At 48.4% G+C, this 15,417-nt stretch overlaps 1 protein-coding gene across 3 annotated transcripts in view; it reads right to left on the reverse strand.

Moving 5' to 3' along the window:
- CACNA1A (calcium voltage-gated channel subunit alpha1 A) overlaps positions 1-15,417 on the reverse strand; it is a 234,429-nt gene that overhangs the window by 61,541 nt on the left and 157,471 nt on the right. For all 3 annotated transcript variants that reach the window (XM_068534814.1, XM_068534815.1, XM_068534816.1), the window contains exons 20-22: positions 7,139-7,602; positions 5,324-5,462; positions 3,634-3,763 (exon numbers count right to left, since the gene is read on the reverse strand). In XM_068534814.1, coding sequence (XP_068390915.1) covers positions 3,634-3,763; positions 5,324-5,462; positions 7,139-7,602 — 733 coding nt within the window. The remainder of the gene's footprint in view (positions 1-3,633; positions 3,764-5,323; positions 5,463-7,138; positions 7,603-15,417) is intronic.

Consider the following 15,417-nt stretch of genomic DNA (forward strand, 5'->3'; position numbering starts at 1 on the left):
CCGCCACCCTCTTCTCTGCTCAAGAACCCTCCGTGGCTCACACCTCACTCGGGTAAAAGCCAAAGTCCTCCTCGTGGCCTCCAAGGCCCTGCACAATCTGCCTGGCCACCTCCTTGCCCTCATCTTGTCCTACCCTCCCCCTTGCTCACTCTTGATTCTGCCACCCTGGATGTTCTCACCTCAGGGCCTTTGCACAGGCTGTTCCCTCTGCCTGGAATGCTCTTCCCCATGTTCCAACTGATTCCCTCTCTCTCCTCCTTTATGACTTGGCTCAAATATCACTTTCTCAGTGAGGCCTTCCCTGACTGCCTGTTTAAAATTCCACCAAGTCTGCCCCTTCCCCCATATCCCTCATCCCTAGCACGTATCACATCCTGACACACTATTTCTTATAGTTATTAATAATCTCACTGTCCACCTCCCCAACCTGAAAGTCAACCTCACAAGGGCAGGGATGTTTGTCTGTCCCTGTGGCATCTCCAGCTTATAGTACAGGGCCAGGCATACTCAAGAAATGTTTGCTGAATGAATGCATGACTAGCTGTGGCTGCACTGGGTCCTGCAGGAGCTGGGATCTGTGATCTGTGTGGTCACGACTCACATTCTCATTATGTGTGGTGCTTGAAGGGCCATTGGAGACCAGAGCGGCCAGGATGGCCAACTTCCTGGGATGTGCAGCAGGTGCAAGGGGCTGGAAGGTTGTGGGAAGGCTGAGGGGATGGTGGTGGGAGAGCATTTCAGGTGTACTGGGCAGAGAGCACAGCATGGATAAAGGCCTGGTGCTCTGTGAGCTCTGAGATGGCAGGGACTGTCTCATACCCTGTCAATCCTTGATGTTTAGCTCAGCACGTGGCACACAGTAGCTGCTCATTAAATAATTACTAAATAAAGCAATGAATGGAAGGAAAGGAGGAAAGAAGGAAGGAAAGGAGGTGGGGGGAAAGGCAGGCCAGGTGGTAAGCTGAATCAAATCCTGGAGAGCTTAATAAGTGGAGCAAGAGGAAATCAAAAGACCAATAAATTAGGTTCAACCATATCTAATATGTAGATCTTTTGGACCTCTACAAAAGGAAATTTTCTGTAGCTCACTGGAATCCAAAAAGGTTTTCAGTCTCATTTATCACAGGGAAATGCAAATCAAATTCCCAATGAGATTCCACACCCACCAGGTTGGCTCAATGAAAGAGCTGACAGCACCAAGTGTGGGCAAGACTGTGGAGCAGTGGGAGCCTTGTACGTTGCTGGTGCGAGTAAACATTCTGGCTGCATCTTTGGGGCCAACCACATGTAAATTCTATGTATGATCCAGAAACTCCATTACTGGTTTTAGACCCTGGAGAAAGTCAAGCCCAGGGGCCCCATGTTGGGGGTAGGGGATGTCGTGACAGCATTCTAAACTGCAGACAATCCAAATGTGTGTCAAATGGAAGATGCATAAACAAATCATGGCATGGAGTGAAATATTAAACAGCAACGGAAAAGAATGACTGTCACTACCAGCATCAATACATGCTCATGTCATGGTGGACACGATTTTGGGTGACAGAGAGATGCACAGAATTTATCCCATCTGTTTAGTGTTAGAAACAGGCAAAAAACTTCTAGTGTTTAAGGATGCATGTACAGGTGGGAAAATCAGAGCAGCTAAGAAGCGCTCCTTCCAGAAGTGGGGATTTTGATACCTCTAAGGTAAGGGTTTTTCAAGCACTGTTGACAACAGGGGTCAGGTCATTCTCTGTGGTGAGGCTGCCCTCTGCGCTGCAGGGTGATGAACAGTGTCCCTGGTCCCCACCCTCTTGATGCCAGTAGCAACCCTCCACCTGTCCCAACTCACAACACCCAAACATGTCTGAAGACCTTGTTCCCACTTGTGAACCCAGCTCCAGAGGGAAGGGATGGGGGCGATCAAAGAGGTGCCTGTGGTCACGCTCAGTTTTGTTTTACTTCTTGGCTTGGGTGGTGCTTACATGGGGGAGTGCACTCGATAAATGAATGGATCATACGTGTTCTGGGCACTTTTCTGAGGCCGGTTCTAGATCAGCTAATAAAAAGAACTCGGGAGGGGGCCCAGGGTATCAGCTGCCTTACCATGCTCTTGAAGAGAGACGGCTTTTAAAAAAAAATTTATTATTATTTTTTTGGCCGTGCGGCATGTGGGATCTCAGTTCCCCCAACCAGGGATCAAACCCGTGCCCCCTGCAGTGGAAGTGTGGAGTCTTAACCACTGGACAGCCAGGGAAGTCCAGAAGAGGGAGGGCTTTGAGGAGAGATGTTTCAACTGTGAGATGGAGCAGTGGGGATGGGGCAGGGGAACCAGAGCTCTGCAAACGCTCCATGGGGGCTGGTCTGAGCCCTGCCAGGGTTCTCTACAGCCCCAGGAGCTGCAGCGGTCCCCCTGGAGCCCCCATGCCCATCCCCTCCCTGCCAGAGACAAAGCCTGCTCCAGTCTCCTAGAGTCAGCAGGGGGTTTGCTGACCCCTCTTGGGACGCCCCTTCCCCAAGCCTGGCTCCCTGGGTCCCTAGTTGAAACCAGGCAGCAGGAGATAACAGATTGCAGCCTCAGCCCTGCCCTGGTACCAGTTTCCTCCAGGAGGCTTGTTCTAATTATTTCCTTCCATCTCCCCCATCGGGTCCCCAGGGGGCCTGCCAGGCCTGTGAAGGAAGGGAAAGTGCAACGTAAGCTGAGGACGGGCTTGATTTATGGGACTTGCCAGCCTCGCCAAGGCTCCTAACCTACTTAGCGAGGGCGGCAGGGCCCCACTCCCAGAGGAAGGTGGCTCGTGTAGGGGGTGATGGGGGTCGAGGAAGGAGCTGGGGAAGAAGGCGCTGCCACCAGTCCAGCCTCTGTCATGCCCTGGCCTGCTGGTGCCTTGGTTTCCCCTCTCAACCACGGCACACACTCATTCCTGCATGGCAGGACTTAATCGGGGACATGCGCACAGTAGGTGTTTGATAAATGGAGACAGTTGAGGGAAGCAGCGGGAGATCTAGTGGGGGCAGAATTGGAATTCTGCTGTGTGACCCTGGACAGGTCACTAAACCTCCCTGAGCCTCAGTTTCCTCATCTGTCCAATGGGGATACCCCAAGCACCTGGGGTTGTGCCTGGGACACAGCAAGTGCTCAACTGACAGGGGCTGTTAGCAGACCTTGGGCCCCCAAACGGAGAGCTTTTAAGCTCTCCCAAAAGCTCAAAGTTTAGGAGGTGCCTCTGAGTCAAAATAATCCTTTCTTTCAAAGCTTCGCATCAAAACCAAAAATTCCATTTGGTGAGACCTGACTGCAGAGGAGATGCCTCTGGAACACCCCCTGTCTCAGTAACCCCCCCACACTCCACGCAGAGCTTGTGCACCTCCACATCCTGCCAGACTCACTCCCCCCACCAGGGATTCCGGCAATTTTCAGCCCCCTCTTGGCCACCTCTTCCCCACCAGGCACACGGAACCACAGTCGCAAGGAACATCCTTCCTCAAGAAGAGAATCAGAGCTTCCCCTCCCAACCAGTGGCCACAAGGGCTGCGCCCAGGGGTGCCCCCAACAGTTATTCCACCCTAGCTATCAGCTTTCACGATGCAGGAGAAAGCGGCTGGTGACAGAGTAGCTGGGCTGGAGGGAACCTGCTGGGTGGGACTCACATTGTTCCGCGGTGCGTTGGGCTGCACGGGGTCCTCAGCCGCCAGGGCGATGCTGCTCATGGCGATGACCATGAGGATGCACATCTCAAAGTAGCGCAGGTTCAGGATGTAATGGCACAGGCGGCGAAGGCTGGGGACAGGTAGGCGTGCAGAGGTCCACTCAGACCGCAGGCTATCGAGCCCCTTCCTCTGTAATCTCCTTCTGTCACCTACCACTATCTGAGATGATCTCTAACTCCCAAGGTCCCACACCCAACAGAGTAACAAGCTCCTTCATCTGGGGACCCTCTTGGGGCAGGGGAGCCCTCAGTGAGGGAAGAGATCCACGTCTCTGTTTATAAGTTCCCATCACTTCCAAACCACCCTCTTGGAACATCTTAACTCACAGGCTGAGTTGAAGACATATTGTCCTTGATGCTGTAGGAGATGAAAAGCTTTTTATGCATAAAATGTCACATGGTCAAACAAAATTGGGAAATTCTGGGTTAGGTAGATTTCCTTTTTGTGTTTTCAATTAGTTGGGTGACCTGAGGCAAGCTATTGTACCTCAGTGCCCTCATCGGTGAAATGACCATAACAATAGTGTCTAACGCACAAGAACGTGAGGATCAAAGGAGTTAATATATGCCTGGTACATGGTAGGGGCTCCAAAAAGTTAGTTACTTAAATTATGAATTGCAGGCCTTATCAGAGCCTTCAATATGCTAATGAGATAATAATGAAATAATTAGCCTCAAGTGGAGCTAATAATGATAAATATGTCATGAGATTGTATGAATGGCTGCAGGGCTGAGTGGCTAAGAGCAAGGATGCTGGAGTCAGTCTGTCTGGGCTCTCCCACTTGCTTGCTGTTTGACTTTGGGCAGGTGACTTCATCTCTCTGGACCTCAGTTTCTTCATCTGTCCAATGGGGATAAGCAAAGTACCAACCCCTATAGGGTTATTATGAGAAAATTTTTTTATTTGTAAAGTATTCAGAATAGTGCCTGGTGCTAAGTGCCACATAAGAATTTCTTTATTAAAATAGATAATGTCAACCACATAAAAAAGTAAATGCACAGGGTGAGTCTCCAAGAAGCAGGTTAGAGAAAGCAGTTTCCCCTGAAGCTTATTTGACATGATTCTTCTTTGCCAAGGAGCATTTTGAGGGACCAGGGTTTCAAAAAACACCCTTTGGAAAAATGCAATTCTAAAACAACCTCTGAGCCACCAAGACATACATGCGATAAATTTCTCCCCTAAATAATCCAGCCTCCTCAAGGATGCCCAAGACAGAGGGCCATGAACTCAGAGACCATCTACCCAGAATCCAAATCCTTGTAGAGCAGAGCTCAGGGACCTGGGCTGCCATGTACAATTGTACAGGTTGTGCACTGCACAAGGCAGCCATTTCTAAGGGACACCTCTCACATCACAGACAGTGTAGATGTGGATATTTATGACAGTGGTTTTTAGTTGGTGGCAGGAGGGGGTCTTTTCCAACAAAATCAGTACTTTATGATAAGTTTCTATCTTCTATGACTTAAGAAAGGGACATCATTTTTTAATTTGCTCAAAGGTCTCCTATGGACTAATGGTCTTAGAGGCAACTCTCCCCCACTACCCTTTGTCTGGCTCTGCCCTCTGTCCTGACTTCCACTGCCCCAGTGGGAGCCCTGGGCCCCCTGCCCTGGCCATGGGCCATACTCACGGGTTGGTTGTAGAGAGGATAAACATGGAGCTGTAGGGGGGCATGGGCTTGGGGCCGTCTTCCCCGGGGTCGTCTTCCTCCTCCTCTTTCTTCTCTTCCTCCTTTTTTGGCAGTGGGTCTGGGTTGGCGTTTTTGTTCACTGTTGGGAAAAGAAGCAACACAGGGCTCCCTCCACGATTTCCCGCAAACCTCTGGTCTCCTGCCTACTCTCCAGAGCAGGCAATAAGCAGCTGACACAAAGTGCCTACTATGAGCCAAGCACCCTATTATGCCATTTAATCCTCACCTGACCCTATGAGGTTGGTACTTTATGATGCCCACTTTACAGATGAGGAAACTGAGGCACAGAGAGGTGAAGTGGCTTGCCTAAGGTCACATGGCTGGGATGTGGCAAAGCTGGGATTTGAACCCGGGTAGCCTGGCCCCAGAGTGCTTGCTCTCAACCACTCTACAGCCTTGAGTCTGCTGGGACCCTCATGGGAAACTAACATAGACCTACCCCCCAGCCTATGATGACCTTTATATTGTCACTTGGAGACAGGCAGGGTGGCCAAGAGCCCCACTTTACAGATGAGAATACTGAGCCCCTCCCATAGTCAAACTGCAGGGTTTTCCCCCATTAACACCCCTCTCCTGAGTGGGGTGAGGCACCATCCTCCTGAGCATTGATCCTGCAGCCTAGCCACTCTATGGGTCCGTGGACAGGCTGAGCCTTGCTGAGCCTCAGTTTTTTCATCTGTGAAATGGGCACAATGACAAGATCCGCCTTGTAGGACTGTGGCAAGCATTTATAGAGCAAACTCATGGACAGCTTTTGCATAGAACTGGGCTACCATTATCATCTTAAAAATAATAAGCTCGGGGTAATTTCCAAATTCCTGGTGCTTCTCAGATCGTAATCTTACAAGGGGGAGTTTGGGGGGGTGGGGGGCAAAAACAGCCAATCCCTCAAGGTCCTAGACCTGCACCGTCCAGCATTTGAAACGTGGCTAGTCCAAACTGCGGCATGCAGTGTAAAAACACGCCAGATTTCCAAGACTGAGTACGAGAAAAAGAATGTAAGGTAGCTCATTAATAATTTAAAAGGTATTGATGACACATTGACATGTTAACATTTTGGATACAGATCAATAGTATTTTGGGTTAAATACGATTTAACTATTAAAGTTCAATTCACCTATTTCTTCCTTATTTTTAAAATCACTCCTTCCTTCCTTCCTTCCTCCCTCTTCCCTCCCTCCTTTTCTCCTTTCGTCCCTTCTTTCTTTCTTTTAACATGGCTACTAGAAAGTTTAATAAATAAATAGATAAATTAATTAATTATTTTGGCTGCACCACTCGGCTTGCAGGATCTTAGTTCCCCAACCAGGGATCGAATCCGTGCCCCCTGCAGTGGAAGCATGTAGTCCTAACCGCTGGACCACCAGCGGATTCCCCTAGAAAGTTTAAAATTACATAGGTGGCCTGTGTCACATTTCTTTTGGACAGCGCTGTCCTAAAGAATCATCTGACTCCCCCAGATTTCCATCAGAGGAATCCGTTGACTCCTCAAATATGGTGGCTCCCTGGCTCTCCTGTGGGAATTTGGGATGCAGGAAATGTTGCTAACCTATTGTGTACTTGCCAGGCATCGTATGCATATTATCTCATTTAATTCTCCCAGCAGCCCTGTGGGGGCAGGAACTATGTCTCTATCCATTTTCCAGATGAAGCAACTGAGGCCAGAGAGGTGGAGCCACTGTCCAGAGTCACCCAACTGAGCCTCTGGGGATTGAGCCCAGGAGGCCGGCTCATGTGTGAGATTGGAGCTCATACCTTGGACGACGGTGTGGTTGAGGGGGCGCGGGCAGGCTGGGGGGATGTCCACCGTGGTGTGGTCGGGTTTCCTGGCAGTCTTAGCTGAGGTGGTCTGGGTGCTGCTGGGGTTGGTGACGATAAGGCTGTTCTCGGGGGTCTTGGGGGGGCCGGGGTTGGACGGGTTCCCCGGGTTGTTGGGTGTCCGGCGGCTGGAAGCATGCTGGGGGTTGGTGGCCATGGCAGGTGGGGCAGGCGTGGGGCTGGGGTCGGTGCTGTTCACCATCTTGGCCGGGCTCTGGGGCAGGCCGGCATGGCCGAGGCTGTCGTGGGGACTTGCTGACTCCGCGGTGGCCAGCTTGTTGTTCTTCATGTTGTCAATATCCTCGGCCAGGGGTGGGTCTTGGCGGCCCAGGTCCTGCTGGATCGGCCGGGTGGTTGACAGGTTGGGGCCCGACACGGGGACCCCGGAGCCCTGGTTCTCTCTGTGGCAGGCAGGCCAATGAAAAAGAACCCATAAGTGAGTTAGAACATAGAGGGAATGTCTCCAGATCCTGCCTAAGATTCCACCATTCGAGGTACAAGTTGGCGGTCGAGGGGCCGTGTCCTGAAACTGTCCGGTGCCTGGTCCATTCTTGTTAGGGATCAAGACCCCGTGGGAGTGTAAGTGCCCACCCTCCCAGGTTTCAGTGTGGTGCTTCTCCTGCCAGGAGGGCTGCTCCCTAAGAGATGAGGCTACTCCTTCATGGAGAAATCAGAAGGGAAAAGAACTTTCTGCCAGAGTCCGCATGTCTCCAACCCAAACCTTCCTGACCCTGCCTATGTGTCTCCCATTAGCTCTGAGGCAGGACGGGGACACACAGTGTTTCCAGAAGTGGCTAAAGCAGACACAGGGACACCATCTCTTTAGGGGTGGAATTGCCTCATGGATTTATCTTTTTGTTTTGTTTTTTGGCCACGCCATGTGGCTTGTGGGATCTTAGTTCCCTGACCAGGGATTGAACCCCGGCCCTCGGCAGTGAAAGCGTGGAGTCCTAACCACTGGAATGCCACGCAATTCCCTGCCTCATGGCTTTAAATGCTTGTAGTAAGAATGCCCCTTCCCAATATTCCAGTTAGGGAAAGCAGGTAATATATGTACATTAACATAATAAAAAATAACAATAGAAATAATAACAGCAAACATTTCAGTAACACACTTGCCTTGTAATAACCCCTTCGTCCTTAGCCCTAAGAGGGATAATTACTAGCACCATTTTACAGATGAGAAAACTGAAGCTCAGAGAGGTTAAGTCTCTTGCCAAGGCTACACAACCAGTAAATGAACAAGGTAATTTCTCACAGGGATACAAGTGTGGTGGGCAAAGCATTCCAGGCGGGGGGAACAGCCAGTGCAAAGGCCATGAGGTGGGGATAAGCTTGTTGAGTTTCAGGAGGCTGGTATGGCTGAAGGTGGAGAGTGGGAGAGATGAGGTGGGTAGGGGTTTGGTGCCTCAGTGACTCAAATAATTAACACCACGCAGATGGACATGAGAAGAAAAGAGTCTGAGTGCTCAGTGCATTTGGAGAAGGAGAGGAAAAAGTTAAGGGTCCTTGCTTAGCTTTTCCGACCTCAATGCCCACTGAGACATCAGCTCCGCAAGGCAAGGGGTTTATTTTTGTCTGTCTTGTTCACAGCTGTGGTTTCAGTGCCCAGAACAGGGCCTGGCACATGGCAAATGCCTGGTCACTTCTTGTCAAATGATAAATGAGTGTCCCCATTTTTCAGATAAGGACACTGAGGCCCAGGAGAAGTCCCACAGGCCTAGACTTGCCATCAACCCCTGCCTTCTCCCATCTGCACACTCACCGCCAGCTTGTCAGAGACCCCCAGGAGCCCTGGCTTTGGTGAGGGTGGCTACAGGCCCTGCTCACTCTATGTCTTCGGCTGGTCCCAGCTCTGCCTGCCTGTGCATGGATCTGTGTGGACCTGACGCCCAGTTTGTTCTGTTTGCCTTCAGACACCTCTTCTGGACCCTCGATCCTCAGATAAGAGGCCCCATCATTCTTCCCCCATCCCTGGGCACTGGCCCTGGCAAAGTCTGTTTCCCGGAAACCCCAGGACACCTGTAGTATATAATCTCAACGACTCCTCTCTCCAGAGGGCTCTGCAGTCCAAGACTTATCCCTCTGGCTCTTCTTAAAGGCACCTCCCAATTCTGTATCCCGTGCCCTCCACACCTCCTCATAAGAGCTCACACATATTGAGTACTTGCTGTGTGCCAGCCTTGACATGTCAGCTCATCTAATCCTTAGAATAACCACAGGGAGTGGGTAGTACTGTTATCCCCTTTTTACAGAAGAGGAAACCAAGGCCCAGAAACACGAAGGGCCTTGCCCAAGGCCACACAGTCAGTTGCTGGCAGAGGCAGTTTGGACCCAGACCACATGGCTCCAGCACCCATACTAACCCCCACCTGACACTGCAGCTCTCTTACTAAGCAGTTTGAGATCTCCCAGGAGGCTCAGCCCACAGCTGCTGGGTGCAGGGAATCCTTGGCACTCACTGCAACCTCCAATAGTGTGAGCGAGCCTCTCTTCTATTTTGACTCATTAACTTCTGGGACAATCTTATGATGCCTGAATTGTTAATGCTCCCATTACACAGTTGAGGAAACTGAGGCCCGGAGAGGGTGAGTTAGGCATACTAGAAAATGGTTTTGTGGGACTTTCCTGGTGGCGCAGTGGATAAGACTCCGTACTCCCAATGCAGGGGGCCTGGGTTCAATCCCTGGTCAGGGAACTAGATCCCACACGCATGCTGCAACTAAGAGTTCGCATGCCATAAATAAGGAACCCGCGAGCCGCAACTAAGGAGCCCACCTGCCACAACTAAGGAGCCCATGTGCCACAACTAAGGAGCCTCCCTGCTGCAACCAAATAAATAAATAAATATATAAAAATTAAAAAAAGAAAATGGCTTTGTCAGGCTGTCGCCATCACACACTCACTCAAGAGACCAGATGTGAGCAAAAGACAGCCCTCAGATTGTATCCATTCATCGAACACCCAGGAGATTAGGTACAATCGCAGGAACCAAAGCCCCTGGACAGCATAGGCCTGCTTCCTGAGGCCCAATCTGTAACCCTAAATCTACCTAACACTTAAAAATTTAAAATAAGCTGGGCTCTGTAAATCAACTATACTTCAAATAAAAAATAATAATAATTAAAAAAAAAAGAAAAAGCTGGCCTCCCCTGGAGGCCCTTCCACTGGCTAAGCCACCAGTACCCTCTTTCTTGTTTTATTTTTGCATTTTAACTTGCAAAAAGTCCATGGTGTTTTTAGCAAGCAGAAGAGAGATGAGGTAATTTATTTTCAGGCTTGTGTCCCTGAGGCCGCAGAGGGAGAAGGGCAGGTCCAGGCAAATTCCTCACTTCTCAGTCATGTGAGCAGGTCCTAGATTGACAGACTGACCTGGGTTTGAGTCTCACCAATGCCACTTACTAGCTGTGGGATCCTCTGTAGCTTGATTAGCCTCCCTGAGCCTCAGTTTCCTCATCTTTATTTATTTTTTAAATCTTAGCAGAGTTTGTTCAATTTTTAAAAAAATATTTATTTATTTATTTGGTTGCACCTGGTCTTAGTTGCAGCAGACAGGCTCCTTAGTTGTGGCATGCGAACTCTTAGTTGCAGCATGCATGTGGGCATCTAGCTCTTTGAACAGGGATTGAACCCAGGCCCCCTGCATTGGGAATGTGGAGTCTTATCCACTGCGCCACCAGGGAAGTCCCGGTTTCCTCATCTTTAAATTGGGGATAATAGTAGTAGAACCTTCTCTATAACATGGAGACTAAAGTGAAGATCCTGGAACTTATTTGCTATGTGACCACCGGTGATTTACTCAGCCTGTTTCTCACCCATAACATGGGGATGATAATCTCGCTGAGTTCCTGTGAAGAATAAATGTGTGAATGAGCTGAGAGCTACAGCATTGCTCGCAGGCCTGGAAACCTAATGGAATTTGCTCTGTTGGATTTAGAACTTGCTGGGGACCAGAGACGTTTTATTCCTTCCAATTTCCCCCTTTTGGAATAGGAATGTCTATTTTTGTGCTTGTCCCACCTTTGTGTTTTGGAAGCAGATAATTGGTTTTCTAGTTTTCAGGTCCACAGATGGAAGAAAATTTTGCCCCCAAATGGATCATACCTAGAGTCTTACCAATACTGGAGTTAGATGATGAGATTTGGAATTTTTGAGCTGATGATGGGGTAAGACTTTTGGGGATGTTGAGATGGGGTGAACGTATTTTGCACATGTACATCAGATGAAAAGCTGGCTGGGAATATTTTCTCATCATTCTGTATATTCTTTTAAGTAGAGCTCTACCAAAAAGCAGGCTCCGTGAAGTTATCATTTCAAAGAGAATCTGAATCTTTTGGTCACCATCTAGAGAGACTGTACTAAATAACACAGCAGTTGAGATCACGGCGTACGTTTTGTTAGAGGGACAGCCTCACACATGGACCAAGAGCCCCTTGTTCGGATGGAAAGGGGATCTGAGGGTCTTTGTTTTGTCTTGCTTTTGTTTCTTCTGCTGGCTCTGTTTGCAGTGGAGTTTTAACAAGCTCAGCCTGCAGAGGCCTAGTGTCAATCTCCAGGAAGTTTTATTTCCAAGTGTCTCCAAGGAGAACTCAAAAGCGGCAGAAAACTTTGAAGTCAGGCCCCTTCCCCCTTCCCTCTTGGGGATCTGCCATCATCTGCCCGGAATAGGCAGCTGATTGCGTAATGCCTGTCCTGCACTGCATCCCTTCGCCAGCTAATCACTTCAGCATCCCTCTGCCAAGGGCAATGGACATCTTGCCTGGGGCATGCTCAGGTCCCTAAATTCAGAGGATGGTGCTTGTGTCCCCACTATCCTTAGGACCTGCACATATTAACTCATTTAGTCCCCACAACAATCACCATCTGAGGTGCTACTAGGATCAGGCCCATTTTACAGATGAGGAAGATGATGCCCAGAGAGGCAAAGGCACTTGCCCGCTGTTATCCAGCTGGGAAAGGGCTGAGGTGGACTCTGGCCCTAGAGATCTTAAGCTACAGCACCACTCAGTGAAGAAAATGGGGCAGTGGATGACTTGGTGTGCGTGGAATGGAGGTGCTGAGACTGGCTAAGGCAAATTGGGGGTGCTGTTAAGAATCAGGGTATTAAGGGATGAAGTCTCTCCTCTCCACCCCATGCTGGATAAACTGTGAGGCTCGGAAGTCCAGTATCTCTCTTATTGCTCCTTTTGGGGAGTAGGTTGTCTTGGTGATGAGAGCAGGTGGAACTAGTATGCAAATAGCCGAGATATTAATTCTAGGGTGGTGCAGGTCTTGCAAAAGGTCCCGTTGCTCAGTCAAATCTAGCAGGAGGCACTGCCCAGCTATCAGGGAGTGGTGGATACCCTGCAATCCACAGATTTTTTTACTGGGAGTCAGAGAAAGCTCCATCCTCACTTTGGTGCCCCTGGGGTGACACTGGGTTCAGCCACCTGGTGTGGGAGGTCAGGGGTTAGCGACTGTTTAATGATACAAAACGGAGCGTGCTCTACCCCCTTTTTACTGGGGTGAGCCAGTGAAAGCTTCGGGGATGGGGGTCATGTAAACCTGGGAAAACTGAAGTGGAAGAGATTAAGGGAGAAATGGTGGGGGAAGACAGGGGAAATAGAAAGAAAACAATTCTATTTATTATCAATGCTCTGGAGAATCAAAACACAGAGTGTGTCTGGGGAGAGGCTTAAGGAAGGACAAGAAGAGAAATGTGTGAGGCAGGCCTGTTAAGGGCCACTGGCTTTGTCATAATACAGAACTGAAATGTCTTTTTAGTATGTTACGTTCTTGAATAAAATTTTATCTTCGCCATTCTTATTTTATTTTTTTGGCTGCGCCACACGGCGCACGTTTGTCTTGGATTTTTTTCTCTAAAAGTGCCCGAATCTTCATGAAGTTTTATTTCCAATGAGAACCTTTTTATCAGACAAATGAATAATGCCTCTCCTGGCCAGGGCGTTCGACACATCTATTAATAAAGGAGTGGGCAGTACCCTCCTGGTGCAGATTTGGGGGTGAAAGTGGGGGAGGTACTTTGTTCCTCTGGAGAGGAGGGGGAGCAGGGGCCACCTGTGGAATTCAGGAAAGCTGGGCTCTTATCACACTACTGCTATCAGCTGGCTGGCTGCCCTTGGGGAAATCCCTTTCCCTCTCTGGGCCTCAGTTTCCCCATCTGTAGAAAGAAGGAGTTTGAGTGGACAAACAAAAGGCTACGCATCTAAAGTTTTGTTTTTTAGTCTATGATGCAAGTGTCTTAATAGTAATAATGATAATAATAACAGTAATAGCTAAAACTTATCGAATGCTTATTACTACTGCTACTGTGAAAAATAGTTAACATTTACTGAGTACTGAATAATAATAATATTCATACTAATAATAGCTAATACTTACTGCATACTTATTATAAGGCAGGCACCATTTAAAGCATTTTGCATGTATTAACTCATTTGAACCTTACACCTACCCTAGGAGGTAGGTAGCATTCTTATTCCCACTTTACAGGTGGGGAAACGGAGGCCCAGAGAGAGGAAGTGACAGGCGGCAAGTCACACAGCTGGGAAGTAATGGGGCAGCAGTGTGACCTCTGGCTCCAGAAGCCTTGCCCTTCACAACCAGGCTGTGCTGCCCTTCTGTCCCTGTCATCCTTCCTCCTTCAACGATAGGAGTAGATATAATACAAGGATGATAACAGTAATATTAGTAGTATTAAAATAATAGCACCAGGAGACTTGCCTGGTGGTCCAGTGGTTAGGATTCCTCACTTCCACTGAGAGGGGTTGGATCCCTGGTCGGGGAACTAAGATCCAGCATGCCACGTGGCATGGCCAAAAAAAAAAAAAAATAGCACCATTGATCCACTGGTTCTTAATTATGGAGTCCTGTGCTAAACACTCTATTCCACGTAAAATCCCTTCAGTGGCCTCCCATTTCCCTGGGAGGACTCAAGGCTCTGCTGACCTATTACACTCCCTGCAACTTCTTTGTCTGCCACTCTCTCCTCACCCTCCAAATGGCAAACTGGCCTCCTGCTGTTCTACCTTAGGGCCTTTACACATGCTGTTCTTAGCCTAGAACACTATTCCCTTCTCAGAAACAGTGGTTTTCAGGGGGCTGTTGCGGAGCTATGTGGAGACCTAATGCCATAGTAATGGGGGGCATTGTGGGCATTTAGGAAATGGGAGGCAGGTATATAAGTATCTTAACCACGTGCAGGGCAGTCCCACCGAGGAAGAATTATCCTTTCTCCTTCATGACTCTCTAATGTCCCTCACACAGGTGAAAACTCTGCTTGTAATGATCTGAGTCTTTTGTTTCAACCTAACTCTGCTTTATGTATCAGCATAAAGTATTTTTTGCATGTTTTAAATATACATCACATCTTCCCAGAATGCAAGTACTGGACAAATTAAAGGAAGAGTAGACTCTATTTCGTGCGGAACTTCACCATTTTGGAACATCTCAACACTGACGGTAACTCCCTCATGTTATTCGAGTAGCCTGCATCCTGAGTCAGCTGGCATTTGTACCTGTCTCATTCATGGTGATTTTGTGTACAGGTGTCTGCATCAGAATTGCTTCACTCTGTCTTCTAGGGTCTCATTACTCAAAGTGTGGTCCCTGGACCAGCACTGGCTCCTTAGAAATGCAGAACCTCAGGCTGCACCTGAGACCTACTGAATTAGAATCTGTATTTTCACAAGATCCCTGGGGATTCGTGCACCCCCCCATTCAATTTTGAGAAGTGCTAGCTTAGTGCATATGGCATGTAACAGAAGCATTTAAACACATCATTAAAAATTAATATGGTGCTGATGTATGTAAATGAAATCATTATGTTGTACACCTTACACTTATACTGTGCTGCCCGTCAATTATACCTCAATAAAAGTGGAAGAAAAAAAAAGAATACCCAATGCCGAAAAAAAAAAACACAAAGAACTTACAAGAGGGTTTTTTTAAAAAAAGAAAAAAAAATCAAAAGGACGCCCTAGTGGCGGGTGATATATAATAAAAGAAGAATAAGAGATCAACTATACTCCAATAAAAATTAAAAAAAAAAAAAGAAGACTAAGAGGACGTTAATTAATGAAAGAACACATGTAAGTTGTTTGGGCTCCTAAATGTACAATCACCGTAGGATTTTCTAAGGAGTGTTACAAAATATTGTTATGAAAAACAGGGTGTCGTTTCTGACTGGGTGAGGTGTTGGCCTGGAGATGCCGCCA

Source organism: Eschrichtius robustus, chromosome 2 (assembly GCF_028021215.1).
Source record: "Eschrichtius robustus isolate mEscRob2 chromosome 2, mEscRob2.pri, whole genome shotgun sequence".
Taxonomy (NCBI): domain Eukaryota; kingdom Metazoa; phylum Chordata; class Mammalia; order Artiodactyla; family Eschrichtiidae; genus Eschrichtius; species Eschrichtius robustus.